The following is a 24,354-nucleotide window of genomic DNA, read 5'->3' as shown; positions in this document are numbered from 1 at the left end:
ATGGTAGCCTTCGCTTGTGCATCGATTACCATGCCTTGAATAAGATAACCATTCGCAACAAATACCCACAACCCATCATCACCAAATTCCAAGACCAAAAATGTATTTTACCTGAACCCAGTAATAAATTACAAAAGAACTCAACAAAATTCTTATAATCATGCCACAAAAAACCGTCCTAAAGCAATCACGAATACACATTGAACCTTGCCACAAAATCAAGTAGCTAAAACAAATGAACAAACTTACCAATAAAATGCTCAAATCCCAACTAAAACGTATATCTATTTTTAAATGACTAAAAGAAACCAATACCAAGAAAAAGCCACAAGAAAGCTCATAATAACCACATTTTTTAATAAAAATAAATATGGAAAGTGTTAACTTTACCTCCCATTGGAGTTTGAAGCCTTCTCCTAGCTTGTTTTCCATATAATCTTATGATAAAAACTTCACAATTAGGCCAACAATCCATACACATTAACAGGAAAGATTTCACAATATTCAGAGAGTGCCTGCAGAATACTTGTCGATCTATATCATAATAAAATATGCTTAGCTACAACAAAAGTGACCCACATGCTACTCCCAAATCTTCTGAACAATTGCTAAAAGCTGACAGAAATGATCATACCAGAAGCAGCGACAGTTGCTAAAAATCGACAGAAATTATCACATACCAAGTGGCGCCATTTTTCGATGATTTAACTTTATTTTGTATCAGATTCTCCAGTTTTTATGTCAGGCTTGGATTGTTGCAATATGAGCTGCTGATGAACCACTCTAAACTTCTCCTTAAGTTTCTTAATCTGGGAGAAGACACAATTCATGTCGGATACAGTTTAAACTATTAGTAGAGAGAGAAAGAAAAACAGAGAAATAGAGAGAGAAGAAGTACCCTTCTTAGTTCAACTTCGGCATCACGCTTTCGTTGGCTCAAGGAGTGTACCAAGTTTGTAATGTCAAAAACAGTATCCAACTCGCTTTCAAAAGCCGACTCCAAGTCCTCGCGAAGGAGAACTGGCAACTTGTCCACTACTGGCATTAGAAGAAAACAGTTGAACTGAAAAAGAAAAGAGCAAAGTGAAGAGCTTGGAAAACGGTTATGCTCTTTGCTTTTCAGCACAAAGCCACCAAATCAACTACTTATTACAAATTCATAGATATAAAAAACAATAAATCTAAATAAATCCTTAGATACTAGGTAACAATAAATCTAAATTAGGAAGGTCAACTACATAATACACAAATATTTCTTAAATCAAGATCATTCCTTCAACACTCCCCTCAAGCTGAGGAATAAATTTGCTAACAATTTCAAGCTATTGCACAAGGGTTATGTGAACTCTTATGGTTGAAGATAATCCTCGATGTCTTACAGATTAAGGGAGAAGGTTCTATAAAGTTGTACTACGACAACAAATCAACTATCAATATTGCATACAATCTTATCCAACGTGATAAGACAGAGCATACTGAAATTGATCAACATTTTATCAAGGAGAAATTAGAGATGGGGATAGTGTGAATTAGTTTTGTGCCCTCACAACTTCAACTAGTAGATATGCTAACAAAAAAAACTTCACAGTTCGATATTCGAAAGAACTTCAACTATTGGAAGATCGGTAGCTATGAAGGCTACGCTGATTAATCAGGCCTCCTAAAATAGAATGGCTTTGATACCATGTTGCAAGTCTAAATTAACTTGTTGTTTTTCATATTAACTTTCAACGAGGTACATGTATCTTTGGAAGGCTAACTCACTCTCTAGATACTAAATAACAATAGATTTAATGTAAACAAATCCCTAGATATAAGTAACAATAAATCTCTAGATGCTAGGTTATAATAAATCTAAATTATGGAGATCAACAAACCAAAGAAGACTGGCTACAAAGTTCAACAAACCAAAGAATGGCAGCAAAGTTGATATCACCGAAGTGAAGGTCAATTCTACCTAAAAATCTTCAGGTTATCAAGATTTCCTATTTTCCAGTAGGGAGTTGAATGCAATTAATAAACTCCATATCAGTAGTTCCTAAGACTTGGAAAATAGTGATGAACATTCATGAATAAGAAAAAAGATCAAACAGCATGCAGATTAGGGGAGTCGTTTGATCCTGAGTTACTATGAATATAAGAAAATTTATATGCAGCTATTTAAGACATTATTCTCGTAATAGACTAACCTGAAGTAATGAATCTAATGTCTGAAGAAAAATGCAGAAGTTACAGTTAGATCTATTGAATGCAGCAAGAAAGGAGGATGAGGAAAAGATCAAACCTTTAGTTCTGCAGAAGCCAAGAAATATTCTCTAATGCCATGAAAAATTTGCTGTACCAGAGCATGAACAATTCTTTCAGATGAAGGAGCAAGCCTTCTGTTCCAAAGCGTACAATCTAAAAGATCAACCAGCCTTGCTTCTGTTCCCTGAATACAAGAGCTGGAGTCAACCCCTGATGCCAATTGACTGAGCTTTACATCTGGCCTAGGCTTATTGTCTTGCCGCTCATTGCTAAGAGACCCAAAAGTCGAATCTTGGGAAAGGCCACCAGATCCCAAATTTCCTCCCATAATCGGCTGATCACTTCCGCAAAATGAGTCTAGGAAGTGACGTAATCCAGCTCGATTCTAAAGAATTGCACAGAAAGAGAGATGAGACTAATAATGCAACTTAAATGACAAGAAACAGCAAATGCTACACAGATAACTGAGCTCAATTAGGCCAAAGCCTGAGCTTGAAAACATGCCATACAAAATAATCATTATCTTCAAAAGAATATGTAGAGACAGTAAAGTGTGATGCAAAGTTAATGAATCCGGGGAGTATTAAAATCATTTCAATTTTTTCATTATTGACCTTATTATGAAGCGACCATGAGACATAGCGGGTAGTGCTCACTAAATCTTCCATGCATCTGCAACAAGAACAAGAACAAATTCAGTATGTACAAACAACATGGCATAATAGAAATCATGTAGAATATGGTAAATCATTCATTAACACATTTATGTAGCCTAGTTATTCAAGGCTCGCAAATCTAGACTTTCCTCACCTCATTCAACGCTATAGTGAACATAGTTGAAAACTTATGTCAGAAACCTCAATAACTTCCTCTTATACTAAATAAGTTTGATATTGTAAGGCTTGAATCTTTATGCCTTGTGAAATAACTAGAGGAATAAATTTGTTTATAATATTCTTTAGAAACATAAACATTCACTTATATATCTAGTGTATATACACTGCAACAAAAATTGGTAATTTAGGTCATTACTACTTTTTCCACTGATATGATGACAAAAAATTAAAGAATAAGTTGATTAATTTGTGCTTAAAATTGGTGATGATGTTGAGAATGATTTCTAGAAAATTATTTAAGAAAGTAACTATTGATAGACCACAAGGTGCCTCACTTCATGCACAAGCTAAATCCTTGGACTGACGCGCACAAGCACTATAAAAGAATTAGTTAAGGATTGACTAATTGCACACCAAGACAAAATATTTTTATGATTCCAATTTAAAACATTGTCTATAATTAGTCAGTACAAAGTACCAAGAATCTTAAGTATGAAAACAGCTTCAGCCCCTTAACTGGGGTGACTTGTTGAGTATTTTTACACTCATTCATGTTATCTTTCTTTTCTTTTCAGATGGTTTCGGAAATTACGAGGTGTGTGGCAAGGGCATTTAGATTGGCGAGGATATGGAGCCAGATCAAAGCTCCCTAGAACTCTAGGAATTTTTCAATTTGTGTTTCACACTTAATCATTTTATTCCTGAATTTGTAATTATTTAAAGATTCTTTATTCATTAAATGCTTAGAAAAGAAATATTTTGCCAGGGTCACCAACTCGAGTTTTCTTGGAGTTTTAATCAGCTTATAAAATAAAGTCCTGCTAGTTAGCATAATTGAATTACCGCCCAGTTTTATTCATTTATTTATTTTCTAAAGTTAATATCTTGCATGTGTAATAGCAACCCTCAAGAATCCAGTTTAAGAGTCGGCCATTACAGGTCATTACAGTGCACAAGTCCCACCACCAGAATCCTTCTTTCAAAAACAAAAAAAAAAAAAAGCTTTGAAATGAAACTATGAAGTTCTGTAAATTATGCTCATATCTTCACAATCTCCTACCTAAGCTTTAATTTCTTAAATTTATCATAACTTATTATTTATAATACTATATACATTTTCATGTATAAATAATAATTGTTGAAATCTAGTTTTTCTTATTCACTGGATAATAGGTAATCTAAATAAATCCTAAATAATAGGTAACAAAATAAGATAAATCTAAATAAATTTCTTGTTACTAGGTAACAAAATCTAAATAATAATCTCTACATAATAAGTAACTAAATCCAAATAAATTCAAAAGAATCCAACCAAACCAAATAAATTAGGGAGGTCAACTATTTTCCTTATTTAATAGGATTATACAAATATCCTTCGACGGTGCCCCCCAAACTAAGTAATATATATATCATTCATTCTCAGCTTGGATACAAACTCATGAATTACACAAATATCTTCTAACTTAATGCTAATCCTTGGTCTTTACCCTTGATACTTAAGCCTTGGAGGACTGTTTCCCTCTCGAACACCTCATGTTTTAAAAAAGAATGGGCAGAATTGAAAGAGAAACAGGTTTTAATTTGAAAACCTTTTAAAACCTAAAAAACATGTTTAGTTGCAATATTAATTTTTAGTACATGCAATAAAAAATAACAAATAACAGAACAGATGAACCAACGGAATGTGAGAATGAAAATAATTTTAAACAACCAAGTTGCTTACTTTTCACGGCATGCCTTCTCGGTAGATTCAGCAAAGTTGTTGAAGGCAGATGAGACGCGGTTGAGAAACACCTGATGACCACTTAAATACTCTCCATCTTTCTGCTAAAATTGCAAGTTATGGTGATCATGACTTCTCAAACGTGAAAAATTATTTGTTGCTTCATACTTTAAAGGGTTTTAAGAGTATTAAAATAACAAAAGACAGTGCCATCTAAAAATTCCTCGGAACAAGCTCAAACCTGAAGAAGATATACAGATATGGGAAGCAATCTCTTCAGAATGTGCAATAATCTACTGCCCAACTACATCGAGTACAAAATATGTTAGATTTCCATAATCTGTAGCAGAAAACAAATTAATCAATAAATTGGTAAAATTTATCAAGAAAGAATCGCCCAAGATCAAGCACAAAGTTAAATCACAACATGGTTTGTCGAGGTTCATTTGGTAAAATTTCATGGAACCTCTATTGCTCTTGGTTCGACACATTGCCTCAAAGTGCACGGTGCAATTTAAGGCAACAAGAATCTACTTATCAAAGATGAGAGGCAGACAAAATATGGTGCCAAATGAACTTAGCACACTTTTTCTTTTCCAAAAAAAGAAAAAAAAATCATGATAGCAAAAAATGAAATATATGATTGGGCATTTGGGTAAGACATTATTGGTTGGTCTGACCTTTTCTTTTAGCAACCTCTACTTGTCCTTCACTCCTCTTAATGAGAGTTCTTTTCTAATTCAAAAGATACGTATGATTCGGCGTAATACATTTACTTTGGCAACGCTACGGCAATAGAAAAAAGGATATTTTAGACATGCACTTAAAAGTATGCGATTCAACATAATGTGACAAAATAGTAACCTCTTAGCTCTTTTTCTATTTCAAGAATTAAAGTAATGAGAGAAGGATAGTGGAGTAAGATAAAAAGAAAAAGAAAATTACTATCTTTCATCACAATGACACAAAAGATAACAAAAGATAACAAAAGACAACCAAATGTAAGAACTAAAACAATTGAGATATACAGAAATATCACCTGATGAAGATATGGTTCAAAGGTATCTCGAGCTTTGGCCACGGCTATAACACAAGCCGTTCTGATCATTCATTTAAATTGCAAAGGAAAAAGCCATTCAAGATTATAATAAACAAGGAATAATTCACATGAGAGAGATATTAGGGAGATAATAACTAGGCAAGACCAATAGTACCTAGAGTAGTTTGCTCCATCATGTATATCTTCAACTCCACATGCATTTACAATTTCTTCCCTTGTAATTGGAGGACACTTTACTCCCCCGACCACAAAACGAAACTCAGCCATGGCACGATGATATTGTGCACCACCATACAAACGCATGCCTGCATTCTTTTTCACAAAGACAAAAGATTTCTTCTTATAAAGTTCAAGAATAATAAATCTTTTTTATATTGAAGTCTTAGGTCTAAACATTTTTGTAATACTCTCTTAGTTATTTCTTTTATCTAATATATCAGTCTAGCCTCTAATATTCTATTCACAAGTCCTTTCTTTTATCTACAGAAACAAAAAAATTTAAGTCCAAATATGACAACCAATTTGATGAGGAAGTATGAAAATTTGGTTGAAAAGAAGGATATTTACCGGGATTAGTTTCTGGGGAAATTGATGGCCATTGGTACCAACAAAAGCCCCTCCATTGATCCTTTCATCTTGTAGTGTTTCACCTGCATGACATTTGTTCCTTTTTTATAAGGAGAGAAAATTGAATTGAGACAAAAAAAGCAACAACCTAGAAGAGACCCTATGGACAAGACGACCCTATGCCTAAAAGGAGGAGTCATATTAGGAGAGAGAGAGACGATGTATTCTGCAGTAAAATTCATTTCTTTATACAAAAGTAAAAGTTAAAGCCAGGATTACATGTTCAAAATTTTTAATTTCAAGCATCATTAAAATTTACCAAATTTATCTGGAGGTGCGACAACTGTTCCTTTTAATAGCAAAGACAACTGCATGATGATGAAAAGCCCAGGTCATATAGCAATCTTAATCCACTAAATAGAAGTATCTCTATGAACTTTTTTAAATTAAAAATAGTTTCATTTTTTTTAGAGAAGAACTAATTCCAATCCAAATTTATCAAAGAAAAGAAGAAAAAACTAAATGAAAATAATTTCATTGATATATATGAAAAGAAAATTGTAAAAATACACTTTAGTCTTTGAGGTTTGGGTTAAGTTGCACTGGGCTACCTGAGTTTTCAAACTCAACAAATATCCTTTAGTTTCATATTTTGTTTCACCCTTGGTCTTGCCATTTTACGTTAATTACTAACAGAAAGTTGACATGATATTTATTTATTAAAAATATATTTTTTATTATCTTATATTTTTTTATTAAAAACATTTTTTTTTAAACAACCCAAGCCGGCCGCTAACAAATATTGTCCGCTTTAGTCCATTAAGTATCGCTATTAGTCTCACAGTTTTAAAACGTGTCTGTCAGAGAGAGGTTTCCACACCCTTATAATGAATGCTCCGTTACCCACTGGAGACCTAGCGTTACCCACTGGAGACCTAGCGTTACCCACTGGAGACCTAGCGTTACCCACTGGAGACCTAGCGTTACCCACTGGAGACCTAGCGTTACCCACTGGAGACCTAGCGTTGGAGAGGGGAACGTGTTAGATGATGGAGTCTGCTGGTTATTTATAGCTTAGTCAATGGTTATACATAGTAAAACTATATATGGTAAATGACATATAAAGTAAATTGTTAGTAAATAAGCTATGGTAAATGACATATAAAGTAAATTGTTAGTAAATAAGATGATATTTATATATATAGTAGATGATTATATCTGGTAAAGCTATAGATAGTAAGCTGAACTATATATATAGTAAGCTGAACTATATATATATCTCCTTAGGCGGAGCTTTGAAAATGTACTTTCTCTATTCTTTGAATTCTCTCTTACTGTACATATTTGGAGTCATCAATACAAATCCTTTAGCCAATATTCTCTTTGCATTTTCTCTATCCTGTTCTTTGTGTTCATCTAGATCGAGTGTGTGCAATGTTATGCAATCCTAACAGAACGAAGCATTATTTATAAGGGTGTGGAAACCTCTCCGCAAACGCGTTTTAAAAACCTTGAGGCAAAGCCCGAAGGGGAAAATCCAAAGAGGACAATATCTGCTAGCGGTGGGCTTGGGCTGTTACACTTAGGATCGCACAACCACATACACTCGATTTAGATTAACACAAAGAATAGGAGAGAGAAAATACAAGGAGGAATATCGGTTTCAGGTTTATATGGAGAGAGAAAATACAAGGAGGAATATCGATTTCAGGTTTATATGGAGAGAGAAAATACAAGGAGGAATATCGGTTTCAGGTTTATATTGATGACTTCAAATGTGTACAATAAGAGAAAATACAAATAATGCATAAAGTACATCTTCAAAGCACTGCTTAAGGGGATATGGTATATATATGGTTCAGTTTACTATATATAGCTTTACCAGACATAATCTATTATATATATAACTATCTACCATATATTTAAAGGGACAAAGTATATATATGGTTCAGTTTACTATATATAGCTTTACCTTTACTAGACATAACCATCTACTATATATATAACTAAGATAGACATAACCATCTACTATATATATATAACTAAGATAGACATAACCATCTACTATATATATATAACTAAGATAGACATAACCATCTACTATATATATATAACTAAGATAGACATAACCATCTACTATATATATATAACTAAGATAGACATAACCATCTACTATATATATATAACTAAGATAGACATAACCATCTACTATATATATAACTAAGATAGACATAACCATCTACTATATATATAACTAAGATAGACATAACCATCTACTATATATATAACTAAGATAGACATAACCATCTACTATATATATAACTATCTACCATATATAACTTTACCCTATATATAACTATCTACCATATATAACTTTACCCTATATAGTCTTTAACTATATTTGTTAACTATATCACCAGACCATTTACTTTATATGTCATTTACCATATATAGCTTTACTATGTATAACCATTAAGTAAGCTATAAATAAGCAGCATCCTCCATATCCTAACAATTCTCCCCCTTGGAATATGATCCAGTCAACCAACAAACCAATTAAGGCTTGCACAATCTCAATTTTCCAACATCAACCATGGAAACTTACAAGTAATAGTACCATACCTCTCCAGAGTTCAAAGACCTCATTCTCTATTAGAGCCGAGATGAACCACCTGAATTTTATCTCTAGGTTTGTTCCAGTTCTCAATTATTCTTTCAAACAGGTTCCTCCTAATCCCCATATCCAAATACTATTTAATTTGTTTCAACGATTGCTTACAATTTCTCCTTTCTTTTTTCTTTTTTGTGAGGAAAGATGCCATTTTTGGTAGAATTGATTTAGGTGTCCTAGCAACAAACGTGAAAAAAGTAATAACTCCTCAATTTCCTTATCAATGACTAAAGAAGAGACAAACTAAAAACAATGTTAATGAATAGAATCAAGTTAAGGTGGCAACCCTTAATAGTATAGAAAATCAATGTAGCCAAACCATAAATCCAGATAAAGAGAGACCTTGGTCAAAAACAAATCGTGAAATGCTCTTCCTTTCTCCTTCAATGTTACTTCATCCAAATTACTACATACAAAAAAAAAAAATAATAATAACATTAGAGAAATTTAATGAGCAAGTTCTTATAGCTAACGAAAAAAGTTGTAAGCAAGAGGGAATTGTTTTTAACATTGATTTGAGAAAACTTACGATCATTTGATAGGGATTTTTTTAATAAAGTTTTACATAAGAAAGATTTGGATATAAAAGAAGATTGTGGATTTGGAACTGAATTAGGGTAGTAAGATACTCGGATACACATTAATAGCAAGCCCACGGGTAGGTTTTATGCCTATGGAGGCTTGAGACAAGACGATCTTTCTCCTTCCCAGTTTCTGCACCATCTTCTGTGGGGCTGTTTATTGTGGTGTCCTCTCTCTATTGGTGGGTTGGTTTCGGTCATAAAGTGCTCGGTTTGCAGTTGTTTGAAGGCAACCTTGTTTGGGAGTATAAGGTTTACTTGTGATATAACTTATCTTTTTCTATTCCACCATAAATTTGTCTGTTTTATGAGCTAATAATGGCTGAAAAGAAAGCAGTAGTGATGTGTGAAATGATTCCGATGTTTTGAACAATTACCAAACATAAGCTCAATGGATCTAACTTTTATGCATGGAAAACTAACATTCGTCATTTTAGTCTAATACCAAACAAGTGATTTTGCCATCTTAGTCTAATAGTGCTTTGGTTGGACAGACAAGTGAGTATATCAAACACGTCCACAGGAAATTCCAATACACTGAAAGAAAATTCAGGAATATTGTTAGTCACTATTGTCATAAGTCAAGACATAAAAAGTGATTGCAAGAAATTATTGAGTAAGGGTAAAAGGTTTCAGCCTGCACATGTTGTCTTTACTCTTGATAACCTTGAAAAGTCCATTACGATTTCGGTTGATGAGTTTGCTAAACTTTAACAGTATCAAGAGTCATAATGACATCATTTTTTACTCCTATTACTACCATAGCCAACACAAGTATCATCTAAATGTCTTATTTTCCCTCTTTAAAATGGGTTGTAGACTTTGGCACTACTGATCACAAGACAGGTAATCCCAATTTATTCTCTAAAGTTTTTCTATCTAAATTTTCACCTAATGTTATTATAGCGGATGGAACTACCTCTTTTGTTACAGGATCAGGCATTGTCACTCTTACCAACTCAATTTTCATTGACCTCTAGTTTAAATTTACCGAAGTTCACTTTTAACTTTATATCTATTAGTAAACTCGCTTGCGATCTTAATTATTGTATCTTATTCTTTCCTGTTTCTTGTTTATTTCAGGATCTTATGACGAAGAGGACTATTGGTAGAGGACTATTGGTAGAGGACATAGTCTAGAGGTCTCTACATTTTCTAACCACAAATAACTACAGTTGTTACATGCTCCAAAGTGTTCTATCCTTTTGAAGCACATTGTCATTTGACTCGTCCATTTATTTCAGTGTTGAAGAGTCTTCGTCCTCAATTAATCATTTGTCTTATTTAGATTGTGAGTCATGCCAGTTTGCTAAGTTCCATCGTTTGAGATTGTATCCCAAAGTCAATAAACAAGCTAGTCTTCCATTGAGTTAGTTCATTCTGATGTGTTCGATTGAGTCCAGGAGAGGGTTTTAGTAGTTTGTTACCTTTGAAGAGGATTAATTCATGTGAACTTGTTATATCTAACAAAAAAAAATTCTACATTGTTTTCTCATTTTTGTAACTTTCATGCTGAAATTCAAACTCAATTTTTGGAGAAGAGCATGAATGACTAATTGTGGGAGGAAGTTAGTGAAGGAAAGGGTCTCACCTAGTGAATTTGAGAGTGGTGGCTAAGACCGTGGAGCTTTTGGGAGCTAGGCATAGGTAATCTTAAGATGCAAAACAAAAACTTTTTATTTAAATATTTTTGGCATTTCCCGTGAAAATCTTGCTCTCTTTGGCACAAGGTTAGTGCAAGTAACTACAGCCCTCACCCCTTCGAGTGAAGCCATGAAAGGCACAACCAAACATTTCTAGAAAGCTATTTCTAAGGAACTTCCTTTCTTTTTGTTCTCTGTCCAGTGCGTGGTAGGAATGGGGTGGACTCTTACTATTGAGAGGATATGTGGTTGAGGGATAGACCCCTTTGCTCTATATTCTCGTTTATATCATTTGTCCTCTATGAAACTCTATTTGGTAGCTTTTGTTTTTCCTCTTTAAGAGGATCCTCTCCTTCTTTTGGACCATGGATCCTATCATCCATTATCCGATGGGGAAACATCAGATACTTTGGCCCTTTTATCTTTACTGGAGGATTTCACAGCTATTATGAGGAGGGGTTTACGTACTTGGAATCCTAGTCCTTATGAGATGTTCACGTACGGCTCCTTTTTCTCTTGCTTGGATAACCCCTCATTCTCCAATCTTTTCATCTCCTCTTTGTTGTGAGAAGTTAAAAATTCCAAAAGGGTAAAAAAGAAATTGTTTGGCAAGTTTTTCACAACAAAGTTAACACCCTAATGTGGATTCTAAGGTCACCTTGTCTGATTAGACCACAATGTTGTATCCTTTGTAAGAGAGTAGCGAAGGACCTCCATCATCTTTTGTGGACTTAGTGATTATGTTTGGACAATATAGACTTGTTTATTTCAGACCCTTCAGCCTCAGCACGTGGCCCGCCTTGAAGTTTGTAGCTTCATGCTTAAGGAGTCTTTGCTTCATTCGCCCTATAGAAAAAGGGTTAGCTTTTTGGATAGTCAGCATTTATGCTTTGTTATGGAGAGTTTGGAGTGAGTGGAACAATATATTTTTTTAGAGGAGTTGAGAGAGCTAAAGTGGAAGTTTGGTCCCTTGCTAGATTCCACACCTCCCTTTGGGCTTAAGTGTGTACGGACTTGCGTAATTACCCGTTAGGTATTATCATCCTTGAGCCCTTTTCTTTTGGTCGACTCCTTTTGGATATCACTTTCTTTTTTACCTTTGTATTCTCTCTTTTCTTTTTCTCAATTACAATCTGCTCTGAAATAATAATAATAAATTAGATATAAAAAAACTTAAATATATTTTTTGTAAAGAAACTGAGGTTTGAGATTTGATTAGTTTCTTTTCAAATATTTTGAGGTTTCTACATTTATCATCTAAAAAGAATCTTAAAATTTTTTCACTTAAAAAACATTAACTATACATGTATACTACTAGCAGCTTCTCATGAAATTGCACTATTCAAGAGGAAAAGTAAAGACCTGAGTTCTTGATCAATCTCATTCAGTTTTCGAGTTGTGCTCCTGTACTCCTTATCAAGAAGTGAAATGATCAAGGGCACGCTATCCATATACCTAATAAGATATTTAGATCATCTGATAAATTTTTAAGAAAAATAATTTTAAAACTTAGTTCAATAAATTAGTAAATAAAAAAAAGGAATACTCATTCTGCTAACATAGTTGAAGGAAGGATTAAAAAAAGCAAACTACCTTTTCTGCAGCAGTTCTTCTAAGAATGTTCTTAATTTGCTTACACCAATTCTCACTTTTTCTTTCTCAGCCAGTGGCCGGCACAACTTTTCCTCTAAAAGGGTAACGTCTTCCTTCTCTCTCAAAGCTATAGCCTGCATCAGAAATGTAATTAACTACTTAAAACTTCCCAAAGTAAATGATACAAATGTTAGAAATCACGACTCTCCACAATGATATGATATTTTGTCCACTTTGAGCATAAGCTCTCATGGCTTTGCTTTGGGCTTCCCTAAAAGGCCTCATATCAATGGAGATGTATTCCTTACTTATGAACCCATGATCATTGCCTAAATTAGCCAATATGGGACTCCCTCCCGACAATCCTCAACAACAAATGCCTAAATCCCAAAACTAAATAAATTTACAGCCTATTGAATTCCAAAAATTTATCAACTTTCTCATCACAGTCTAATGAATGAAAGCACAAAATATCATCATGCAGCCTATCTTCTTTTTTTTTTTCAAGAAGAAACCAAAGGCACATTTGGTTTTAGATCTGAAAAACATAAATTTGAAATATGGGATTCAATAAAAAATAGAGTCGTATTTCATGTTTTCAGTGTTCGGCAACAAATTTAGAAACTAAACTTTAATTTATGCAATTGTTCAAATTGTGTTTAGTAACATATTCATAAGAAATATAACTAGGGGTACTTACCAACTAAATATTTAGTTAATTATCAAACATTATTAATAAAGTTAACCAGATGGCATCAACAAATTGCCGCTCTACCACAAAAATGGAATATGTAAACAAGCCAACATGAACATGTATTAGTAAAAAAAAAAAAGTAAAGATAATATAATATGCATCGAGATACCTCTTTGAATTCATCATTTGTTTTATAAACTGAATCGTGTCCAGAACCAACTCTGCCTGAAGGAACAGAAGTGAAAAATGGAGAGTCGCCCAATACGATTCCATCAAGTGCACAAGAGGGTGGCAAAAGAAAGACTTCCACATCTGAAGAACGAGCAAATTGGGGTATCTTGGTATCAAGTTTGGTCGATACAATCACAGTCCTCGAGAGCTCAGGATCAATCTACAATGAAATTTTGGGTTATTTCATATCATCCCCACTATTTAGCAAAGCATTCAACTAACAAAAGCAGGTTGGTTTCCATGAAAATCAAAATGAAGAACTGATGACAAAATAACCAAACTTAGTTTTCACGATAATATCTGAACAATCCTCAACAAAACAAGTCCTTCTCCATTAATCTAATAGCAAAGCTATGGATACATTGTTCACAAAAACAATAAAAAATGGTACAAAAGTTTATATATGCGTACTTGCATTACGACCCTTCGTGTCGTTGCATTACTCCAGTCACTACAATCTTCAAGACACAGTATGATGAACTCTTTGTGCTGCATTTTAGCTCGCACTAATGACTCAACAGCACGAGCTTGGCCCTTGAACAGAAGCCCCTCATTAACTCATTAGCATCAAATTCAAGGCAATGAAATATTACACAAAACAAAGGAAATGCATCTGTAGCTACAGAATTCACCTGCAACACCCGATTCTTTCCACCTGGAGCAGGAGCAATGAGGCCAGGAGTGTCAATAATGGTAAGATTAGGGCAATACTTGTATTCCACTCTAATAGTTATTTCCTTAGCCGAGAATTGACTCGATTCACTCTCCAACCTCAAGTTTTCGGCTTCAATGAACGCCTGAAAAACAACGCAAATAAAGGCCACTACAAACGACGGAAGGAAGGGGAACTAAGCTTCATAAGCAACCAACTATACCTGAATTTCGTGGAGAGATTTCTGGTGAGCGACGATGGGATCGTCATCGGAGACAAGATGACAGATAGGAGCTTCACAGTCAGGGTCGTACTTCATGTGAAGAGTAATAGGTCGGCGAGTCTTGGTACCACCGCCGACGTGGTTGAATTGGAAGCCCATGAGAGCTTCAACCAAGGCACTCTTGCCGTCGGTCTGGTGGCCGACGACCAGCACCGCCGGAGCGTCGAAAGGAGTGTCGAACTCCTGAGCAAGGCCGTGAAGCTCATTGTAAGCTTCGTAGAGGCGCCATTTGTCGTGGTCCACCGCCGGTGGCTCTGCTCCACACTCCATTTCCGTTATCCTTTAACCGAGTGGGGAATTATCCAACAATCGGGCAAGAGGATGCCAGTCCCTCCGCTAGCCGCTGTCCGTTTTGTTTGAACGTGACAGAATTTTTGCCCCTTGTTTGAACGTGACAGCGAACATGAGAGTCCCTCCGCTAGTCGGGCAAAAGAAAATTACACTTTTTTAGTTTGAATGCCCCCCCTTGTTTTCCCACTAAAATTCATTCTTCGATTTAGGGGTAATTCTGTAATTGCACAACCTTTAATCTTAATTTTTATTAAAATAATTTAAAATTCATTCTCCTCCCTTTTTTTTTTCTTTTAATTTTATGGCATGCTCTGATACCATATATTATGTTAGATGAACACGACTCTCTACAATTGTATAATATTGTCCACCTTGAACCTAAGCTCTCATGGCTTTGTTTTGAGCTTTCGCAAAAAACCGCTCTCATGGCTTTGTTTTGAGCTTTCGCAAAAAACCGCTCTCATGGCTTTGTTTTGAGCTTTCGCAAAAAACCGCTCTCATGGCTTTGTTTTGAGCTTTCGCAAAAAACCGCTCTCATGGCTTTGTTTTGAGCTTTCGCAAAAAACCGCTCTCATGGCTTTGTTTTGAGCTTTCGCAAAAAACCGCTCTCATGGCTTTGTTTTGAGCTTTCGCAAAAAACCGCTCTCATGGCTTTGTTTTGAGCTTTCGCAAAAAACCGCTCTCATGGCTTTGTTTTGAGCTTTCGCAAAAAACCGCTCTCATGGCTTTGTTTTGAGCTTTCGCAAAAAACCGCTCTCATGGCTTTGTTTTGAGCTTTCGCAAAAAACCGCTCTCATGGCTTTGTTTTGAGCTTTCGCAAAAAACCGCTCTCATGGCTTTGTTTTGAGCTTTCGCAAAAAACCGCTCTCATGGCTTTGTTTTGAGCTTTCGCAAAAAACCGCTCTCATGGCTTTGTTTTGAGCTTTCGCAAAAAACCGCTCTCATGGCTTTGTTTTGAGCTTTCGCAAAAAACCGCTCTCATGGCTTTGTTTTGAGCTTTCGCAAAAAACCGCTCTCATGGCTTTGTTTTGAGCTTTCGCAAAAAACCGCTCTCATGGCTTTGTTTTGAGCTTTCGCAAAAAACCGCTCTCATGGCTTTGTTTTGAGCTTTCGCAAAAAACCGCTCTCATGGCTTTTCGCAAAAAACCGCTCTCATGGCTTTGTTTTGAGCTTTCGCAAAAAACCTCGTACCAATAGAAATGGAGAGAATTATAAACTCATGATCATTCTCTAAATTAGCAAACTTATAAAGTAGGGTGAGATGGATTCATCCTCATATCTCGATCAAGGACTCCAAAAAGAAAAAAGAGTCTAACCCCCATATCTCGATTAAGAAGAGGTGTTGGATGATGAAAGTCCACCTCAAGGACGGCCACCCCGATGAGGTCAAGCGCATGGTGGAAGACTTCCGCAGGCCTCTCGTTAAGCTTGGAGGGTAGACCCTCACCATTTCCCAAGTGGCTGCCATCGTCACTCGTGACAACCATGTCCTCGTCGAGCTGGCCGTCACAATTCCAAAGCCATCGGCCCCAACGGTGAAACCCTCGATGCAAAGGCGGCTTTTGAACAAGCTAGCATTGCATTCCATCCCATTTTGAGAACAAGCTAACAAAAAGCTTCATGAGATCGACCCCCTCCAAAAGCCTAAACAAGACTGCTTCGCTCTTAGGGTTAGGCAAACAATACTCTCCACAATGGTATGAAATTATCCACTTTGAGCATAAGCTCTTATGACTTTGTTTTGGGCGGCTTTCCCTAAAAGGTCTCTTCCCCTACTCAGTACCTGGCCTGAGTTCACCCCAGCATCTCTGGGGCACAGACCGTAAATATGGTGGCAAACGCCAGCCGATACTCCTGGTTCTCAATTGTGGGCGGCTTTCCCTAAAAGGTCTCTTCCCCCACTCCAGTACCTGGCCTGAGTTCACCCCAGCATCTCTGGGGCACAGACCGTAAATATGGTGGCAAACGCCAGCCGATCCTCCTGGTTCTCAATTGTTTCTCCTTCCTTTGCCTCGACTTCTACTCGACTCCTCCGCATGTGTGTTGTTAGGGAGTAAAAATAGGCCGAAAGAAATCTTCTTCCAATAAAAAGAATTAACGGAAAACAAAGGAGAGAGAATATTTGCTTAAACGGATGATTTCATTTCCATCCACATATTTAAATAACAAATTATCCTAAAAATAGTAACTTAAATGGCAATTGTGATGGTTTAAGGTAAAAATAATTGCCTAACAAAAAAATCCTCAACTAAAAGTTAGGGATCACATTCACTCTGTAGGGATTTATCTAAGACTGATCATATCCTACGACGTGAGAAAGATTTACTCCAAGTGGTGAACAGGGAGCACACCTTCGCATACATCGATGATCCGTGCAGCACTACATACCCATTGATGCAAAAGCTAAGGCAAGTCCTGGTCCGACATGCACTCGCCAACAGGGAGAATGAACAGAGCGCAAACACTTCCATCTTTCAAAAGATAGGCGGTTTCGAAGAGGAGTTAAAGATATCAGTTAATGTTTGTAGTTCTTATATTGTTTACATAATATTTGTCATCTTAATTAATTTCATTGTATCCATGAAACCTCGTCAAATAAAAAGTGTTCATTGACTTCTCTACAGAGTATGAGTGTTGAGAATTGTTGGGAGGGAGTCATGAGTTTACAGGTAAGGAATACATGTCTATTGGTATGAATTTTTTTTTGGTAACCGAGCTTATACTCAAAGTGAACAATATTACTGTGGAGTAGAGATACGTGATTTCTAAATGGATTGTTAGGGTTATTATATACTTATATTTACAAATATTTATTTAAATTTATAATTATTTGGAAGACATTTTTAAAAAAAGACAACCTTTTATTTTTCTAAGAAAAAAATTCAATAAATAACTTAAACCAACCGAACCTAAAATGTTTGGGTTCATAAGGATTTTTTGGGTTGAATTTTTACAACCCGACTAATCGGATGGAATCTAATAAATGTCTCGACCCAACCCACGAACACCCCTGACTCAAACATCGACCCTCCACATTAGTAATGGTATTGACCAAACTTTTATGATTTTATTTTTAATTTTCTTAAAATACCCTTTACCAATGGAGATAATATCTCTCACTTATATACTCGTGATCTTCATTGATACTATAACTATTCTGAACACGAACATTCAATAATAGATTTTAAAAAAATGTAGACTTTTTTTTAATTTTCTTGTGTGTATGTATTTTATTGGCTTGATTTGGGCCGTTTCTTAAACAACGTGACATTTTTATCGATGGACCAAGCACGAGACATTATACAATAAATAAATAAATAAATAAAATAAGATATTTTAACATATTATATAGTTTTATTATATAGTTTTTTATGTTATAAAATTAAAATTTCAATTTGTCACTATTAATTCACAAATCAGGTCTAAATTGATGGCTTGGGTTTTGTTTGAACAAGTAGTCATTTGAAAAATACAATTAATAAAATATTTAGATTATGATTGGATATTATTATATTTATATATATTAAAGTTTTTTTTTTTTTTTAATAGATATAAAAGAGAGTATTTCCTTTGAATTATCCTAATTTTTAAATTCCTTAAATGAATTAATAGACGGGTCAAGAAGAAGTTCGGGATGAAACTAAAGTGGATTTGTGATAAAGCGGCGACTCTCGGAATATGGCGGCTTGTGTTGTACCATCATTTTGGATTCTCGGCCTATTTCAACATTAGTGAAATGGGGTGAATCACCTAGATCTTAAATCAACTGGTAGATCATTAAATCAACACACGAACCCAATGCATTTTCCAGATGTGTTGGGATTTGGGCCAGCCCGTACACTCTACTTTTAGCTTATAACTGGACTACTACTATGTGCATATCAAAGTGACTCAACGAGGTCGATTGCCTTTACCTAGAAACAATGTTAGAAAAAGAATGAGTATTTAAAAATATTCAGTAAGTGACTCGACTGTCGGGTTGAAAAAAAGCAAGCACATATAACATACTTATCGTTAGAATCAATGGAAATGAAAGGAATATGAATAATATCGATAACATATGTGTTCGTACAATCATAACTGAAGAATCAATCCATGACTAAATGAAGATACAATATGCATGAGATCCCATGACTTAAATCATCATTCCATATAAAATAAATTTATACACATTTCACGACTTTAAAAGTAGACAAATTATATATATAATTACATTAACATCATTTTCTAGTTTTTAATTATATGATTCAATTTAAACGCTAAAATTTGAAAGCTACAATAATTTTGACAACGAATTTGATTGTCAATAAACTATTTAGATTGACTTATTGATTAACTCCTCTCCTCTCTCGAAACTCTAGCATACGATAATAATTTAGTTTATGACCGGTAAAGTTCGATACTTTATCCAATAGTATACTTTAAATAAAAATGTGAGAGTCCCACGTTGGTTGGGGAGAAGAACGAAACACTTTTAACGGTGTGGAAACCTTCCCCTAGCAGAAGCGTTTTAAAGTCTTGAGGGAAAGCCCAAAAGGAAAATCTCAAATATGACAACATCTACTAGCGGTGGATCTGGGTCATTACAAATAGTATCAGAGTTACACTGAGCCCCAGAAAGGTGGATTTGGTGGATCGTTACAAATGGTATTAGAATCAGACACCAGATCATGTGTCAATGAAGAGGCTCTTCTCCGAATGAGGTAGACACGAGGTGATGTACCAGTAAGGACTCTGAGCCCTGAAGGGATGGATTGTGAGAGTCTCACGTTGGTTGGGGAGGGAATGAAAACTAAACATATAAATGTCAATTACCCTTATTGATAGGTTGACTTATTCGTTCAATCTTCTCTTCTTCGTACCAATTTTTACCGAAACTAATTACATATCCAAAAACGTTGTACGCAAAAGTCAAAGAAAGATGATTATGTCGTTAAGTTGAAATGTTTGTGAGTTTGTGGTTTTGAGAAAAATTAATGATTTTGATTAGAAAAAGCTGGGAATGGCCAACTCAGAGATGAGTAGGGACAGGTGGGTCGGTAGCTGGCATGCCAAAACAAGCACTGGCCTTGATTCGATAGCCGCCCATGCCATGCTGATGTCTATTCCCTTTGCCACTCCAGTCTTTGAAGCCAAGCCCATGGTCGGCTGTGTCAACTCACTCCAATTTGGAATTTGGAATTTGGAATTTGTTGAATTTGGGTCTCATTTGCATTTGCATTTGCGGTTTGTTTCCTCTTTATAAACCCCTTCGTCTTTTTACCCCCAAATTTTTTTCTTCTATTTTCCCAAAACCCCTTTCTCTCACGCTGCTGCTTCTTTCATTTTCGCTCTGATTCTGTGCTATCAATCAAGGTGCGTGTCTATGGTGGTTGATCTTGCGGTTTTTTCATCTGGGTTTCTGTTTTTATTCTGATTAGTTCATTCTATTGATCGTTCCCTTTTACTTTTGCTTGTGGAATTTTGTTTCTCTTTGGTTTATGCTGCGTTGATCATTGAATTTCATATCGGTTTTGCTTGAATTCTTTCATGATCATCTTCCTTTTTGTTGGCTACTTCTTTTTCAATCGAATATGATCATCTTTCTAGTGGTGTCTTGATCAGAATCGATTGTTGGTTCTGTTTGATTTTGCGATCGCTCTATTGGACATGATGTTTAGAATCTGGTGTTTTTTTGGGGGAATATATGATTGATTGAATAGCTGATTTGATTGTTCTTGTTATGTGTCTTTGTTCAAAAGTTTGGGATTGTGTGGTTTGTGTTCATGGTGATTGTTTTGTGATGTATCAGTTTGAAAGATGGCAGATGGTGAAGATATCCAACCTCTTGTCTGTGATAATGGAACTGGAATGGTCAAGGTTAGTGGAATACTCATGTTTTCGTTCTTGAGAATTTGTTTTCATTGTTGTCGTCGAAGTTTTGTGATGAATTCGATATTGAATTTAGTCTTTGGACTATATATTAAATTCGATATGCGTTGTTTAAAACACAAGCTCACACAGGGACACTTGATGTAATGGTGTGAGATCCCACATCGGTTGGTGAGTAGAACGAAATATTCTTTATAAGAGTGTGAAAACCTCTCCCTAATAGACACGTTTTAAAACCGAGGTTAACGGTGATACATAACATGTTAAAGTGGACAATATCTGTTAGTAGTGGACTTTGGCTGTTACAAATGGTACACCAAATGGTACACCGCTCGGACGTTGGGTCCCCAAGGAGGATGGATTGTGAGATCCTATCTCGGTTGGAGAGGAGAACAAACCATTCCTTATAAGGGTGTGAAAATCTCTTCCTAACAGACGCGTTTTGAAACACTAAGGGTGATAGCAGTACGTAACGAGTCAAAGCAGACAACACCCATTAGCGGTGGGCTTGGGCTGTTACAAATGACATCAAATTCAAAATTTCATTTCAAGTTCATGGATTGATATATAATATTTGGATCTTTTTCGAATTTCATTTTAAGTTCACGAATGAGAATTGAAATAAGAAAGGAGTCCTTTTCAAATAAAAGAATTTGAGCTTTCTGATTTGAGAATTGCTTTGAAGCTGTTAAGTAATTTTAGTGTTAATAAAATATGTATGTAGAGATGTTGTGATAACGTCTCGTTGAACATTGCAGGCTGGATTTGCCGGTGACGATGCTCCAAGGGCTGTGTTTCCTAGTATTGTTGGTCGACCACGTCATACCGGTGTGATGGTTGGAATGGGCCAAAAGGATGCATATGTTGGGGATGAAGCTCAGTCAAAAAGGGGTATTCTTACATTGAAATACCCAATTGAGCATGGCATTGTGAGCAACTGGGATGACATGGAAAAGATTTGGCATCACACCTTCTACAACGAGCTTCGTGTTGCTCCTGAAGAACATCCGGTCCTTCTTACTGAAGCACCGCTCAACCCGAAGGCAAACAGGGAGAAGATGACTCAGATCATGTTTGAAACATTCGACGTCCCCGCTATGTATGTTGCAATCCAGGCCGTTTTATCTCTCTATGCCAGTGGTCGGACAACAGGTATTGTGTTGGATTCTGGTGATGGAGTGAGCCACACAGTGCCAATATACGAGGGGTTTTCTCTCCCTCATGCAATCCTACGTCTCGACCTTGCTGGTCGTGATCTGACTGATGCTTTAATGAAAATTCTCACCGAAAGAGGTTACATGTTCACGACAACAGCCGAGCGGGAAATTGTCCGTGATGTGAAGGAGAAGCTTGCATATGTGGCCCTTGATTACGAGCAAGAACTGGAGACAGCCAAGACTAGTTCGGCCATTGAGAAAAGCTACGAACTACCAGACGGGCAGGTAATTACAATCGGAGCTGAGAGATTCCGTTGCCCTGAAGTACTTTTCCAGCCATCTCTGATTGGCATGGAATCTCCTGGAATCCATGAAACCACGTATAACTCCATCATGAAGTGTGATGTCGATATCAGGAAAGACTTATATGGTAACATCGTCCTCAGTGGTGGGTCAACGATGTTCCCCGGCATTGCTGATCGTATGAGCAAAGAAATTACCGCTCTTGCTCCGAGCAGCATGAAGATTAAGGTTGTTGCTCCTCCAGAAAGGAAATACAGTGTTTGGATTGGAGGATCCATCCTAGCATCCCTCAGTACCTTCCAACAGGTATGTTCTATAATCACTTCCTTCATGATATACAAACTCCATTGCATTTACAAATATCGAACAGGCTCGGTAGAATAATACATTGCATTCGTTTATGATTATGACTTAATAATGCAGATGTGGATAACAAAGGCCGAATACGATGAGTCGGGTCCCGCTATCGTTCACAGGAAATGCTTCTGAACAAGAGTTCGGATGCAAAGTCAATGATCTCTTACTTCAACACTGTGTCATATGTTAAGTAAAGTTTGGTTAGTTTTTGCTTTTGAAGATTTGTTTATATTGTCTAAAGAGAGATTGATGAGCTAAGTTCTTGAAGTTGTAAGTTTGGAATGGCTTTTCCTTGAAAACAAAGAACAAAATAATGTATTTATGGGGTTTTTTTTAGGTAGTTTTTTAAGCCAAACTAGTACTGGGAATAGTTGGGCTGGTATTGTTCATACTTCTGGTCTGTCGGTCTGTCAGTGAAAAGGAGACGACGGGGGAATCCGAATCGGACCAAGAACGCGTTCAAAAGGGAGCAAAGCTTCATAAGGAGTCTTTACACAGTGCGACGGTTAGGCATCCTTAGACGAAAGAGTGGTTCTTTTGTTGGCTTTGAGGTCATGAGTTGTATGCATTTACAGTGTTTTAGGACTTATGGTAGAGTTTGTGAGCTGAATCATTTTTTCTTGGAAGAACACTATGAATCTTTGAATTGAATTGTTATTTTAGTTTGCACAGTATTATTTTGTAGTTCATGGGTTTTTTGATGTTCTAATAAGCTTTAATTAACTGATGAGCTGATAAAAGGAATAGAATATGATTTGAAATTGTTTTCGTGTTCAACTCGGTAAAGCATATTCTCTTCTTTCCTCTTCATTCTTGAACTCAACTCTAAAGCAAAAAGCAATTATGATATCAAAACCTTCCAACACTCAGTAAAGTTGCGAGTCAATTCAATCCTCTCTTGGTTTGTTGGATTATCGTGTTCGCATCGATTTTTGACTTGTTGATCTAGTAAACTTTGCGAGCCAAATGGCATGTTATTTGAATTTTGTCAATTTTTATCTTAAAATTTAATTTGGGATGTGTTTCAATTTATAATTGATTTCAAATTTAATAACATGTAAATTTGTCATTAATTTATAAAAATAACATCCACTAGTCGAATTCAAAAAATAATAAGAGAACTTAGTGTGAGTATATCATAACAAACAAGAGATCGAGACAGCGTTTAACATAAGTTTTCTTCACTATACCCGAAAAACGTATACAATAATGTATCGTGTAATAACTGCAACCATAAATATTCAATTGACTATAAAGAAAAACGAAAAATAATAAAACTACAAGAAAAAAGTGTAGACTTAATTTTTCGGATTAGAAAACAAAAAATAAAATGATTATCAATGGAGTCTAAATATTCCAAACATACAAGGTATCCCTATAAGTATTACAATGAAATCACCACCCAAAAAGTATTGCAGTCCTATCGAGGTACCATACTCCCTTCTATTTATTGTTTCTATTTATTGTTTAGCACGTTAGCATTCTTAAAAAAAAAAAAAAAATGACGAAGTGTGAGATTTCACATTGGTTGGAGTATAAAAACTTATCCCTAGCAGACACGTTTTAAAACTATGAGGCTGACGGCGATACGCAA

General features: G+C 35.6%; 2 protein-coding genes across 3 annotated transcripts; one reads left to right on the top strand and one right to left on the bottom strand.

The window, feature by feature from the left end:
• Window positions 1-385: 385 nt before the first annotated feature.
• On the bottom strand, window positions 386-15,169 carry LOC111485947 (dynamin-like protein ARC5). 2 transcript variants are annotated; one of them, XM_023132923.1, is made up of 17 exons: window positions 14,722-15,169; window positions 14,479-14,643; window positions 14,258-14,380; window positions 13,785-14,006; window positions 12,922-13,055; window positions 12,691-12,783; window positions 9,447-9,510; window positions 6,753-6,801; window positions 6,434-6,516; window positions 6,021-6,178; window positions 5,846-5,906; window positions 5,048-5,110; window positions 4,807-4,910; window positions 2,862-2,919; window positions 2,285-2,632; window positions 899-1,063; window positions 386-809 (listed from the first exon to the last, which is right to left on the bottom strand). In XM_023132923.1, exons 1-17 carry the CDS (start codon window positions 15,049-15,051, stop codon window positions 711-713), a joined length of 2,319 nt encoding a protein of 772 aa, XP_022988691.1. In that variant the 5' UTR covers window positions 15,052-15,169; the 3' UTR covers window positions 386-710. The 2 variants fall into 2 exon arrangements, with proteins under 2 accessions (XP_022988691.1, XP_022988692.1); XM_023132924.1 differs by having other exon boundaries at window positions 4,807-4,907; window positions 14,722-15,168.
• Window positions 15,170-20,271: 5,102 nt separating this feature from the next.
• Window positions 20,272-23,442, top strand: LOC111486052 (actin-7-like). Its single transcript, XM_023133054.1, has 4 exons — window positions 20,272-20,427; window positions 20,864-20,931; window positions 21,702-22,709; window positions 22,827-23,442. Exons 2-4 carry the CDS (start codon window positions 20,872-20,874, stop codon window positions 22,890-22,892), a joined length of 1,134 nt encoding a protein of 377 aa, XP_022988822.1. The 5' UTR covers window positions 20,272-20,427; window positions 20,864-20,871; the 3' UTR covers window positions 22,893-23,442.
• The last annotated feature ends 912 nt before the right edge of the window (window positions 23,443-24,354 follow it).

This window comes from Cucurbita maxima, unplaced genomic scaffold, assembly GCF_002738345.1.
Source record: "Cucurbita maxima cultivar Rimu unplaced genomic scaffold, Cmax_1.0 Cma_Scf00011, whole genome shotgun sequence".
Lineage (NCBI taxonomy): Eukaryota > Viridiplantae > Streptophyta > Magnoliopsida > Cucurbitales > Cucurbitaceae > Cucurbita > Cucurbita maxima.
The sequence above is the reverse complement of the archived record's forward strand: the minus strand, read 5'-3'. Positions and strand labels throughout refer to the sequence as shown.

Coding starts and splice junctions, on each gene's coding strand:
- LOC111486052 (XM_023133054.1), top strand. CDS start 20,872: ATGGCAGATGGTGAAGATATCCAACCTCTTGTCTGTGATAATGGAACT. Junction 20,932..21,701: donor ATGGAACTGGAATGGTCAAG/GTTAGTGGAATA, acceptor TGAACATTGCAG/GCTGGATTTGCCGGTGACGA. Junction 22,710..22,826: donor CCCTCAGTACCTTCCAACAG/GTATGTTCTATA, acceptor TTAATAATGCAG/ATGTGGATAACAAAGGCCGA.
- LOC111485947 (XM_023132923.1), bottom strand. CDS start 15,051: ATGGAGTGTGGAGCAGAGCCACCGGCGGTGGACCACGACAAATGGCGC. Junction 14,644..14,721: donor AATCTCTCCACGAAATTCAG/GTATAGTTGGTT, acceptor GTTGTTTTTCAG/GCGTTCATTGAAGCCGAAAA. Junction 6,802..9,446: donor ACGATTTGTTTTTGACCAAG/GTCTCTCTTTAT, acceptor ATCATCATGCAG/TTGTCTTTGCTATTAAAAGG.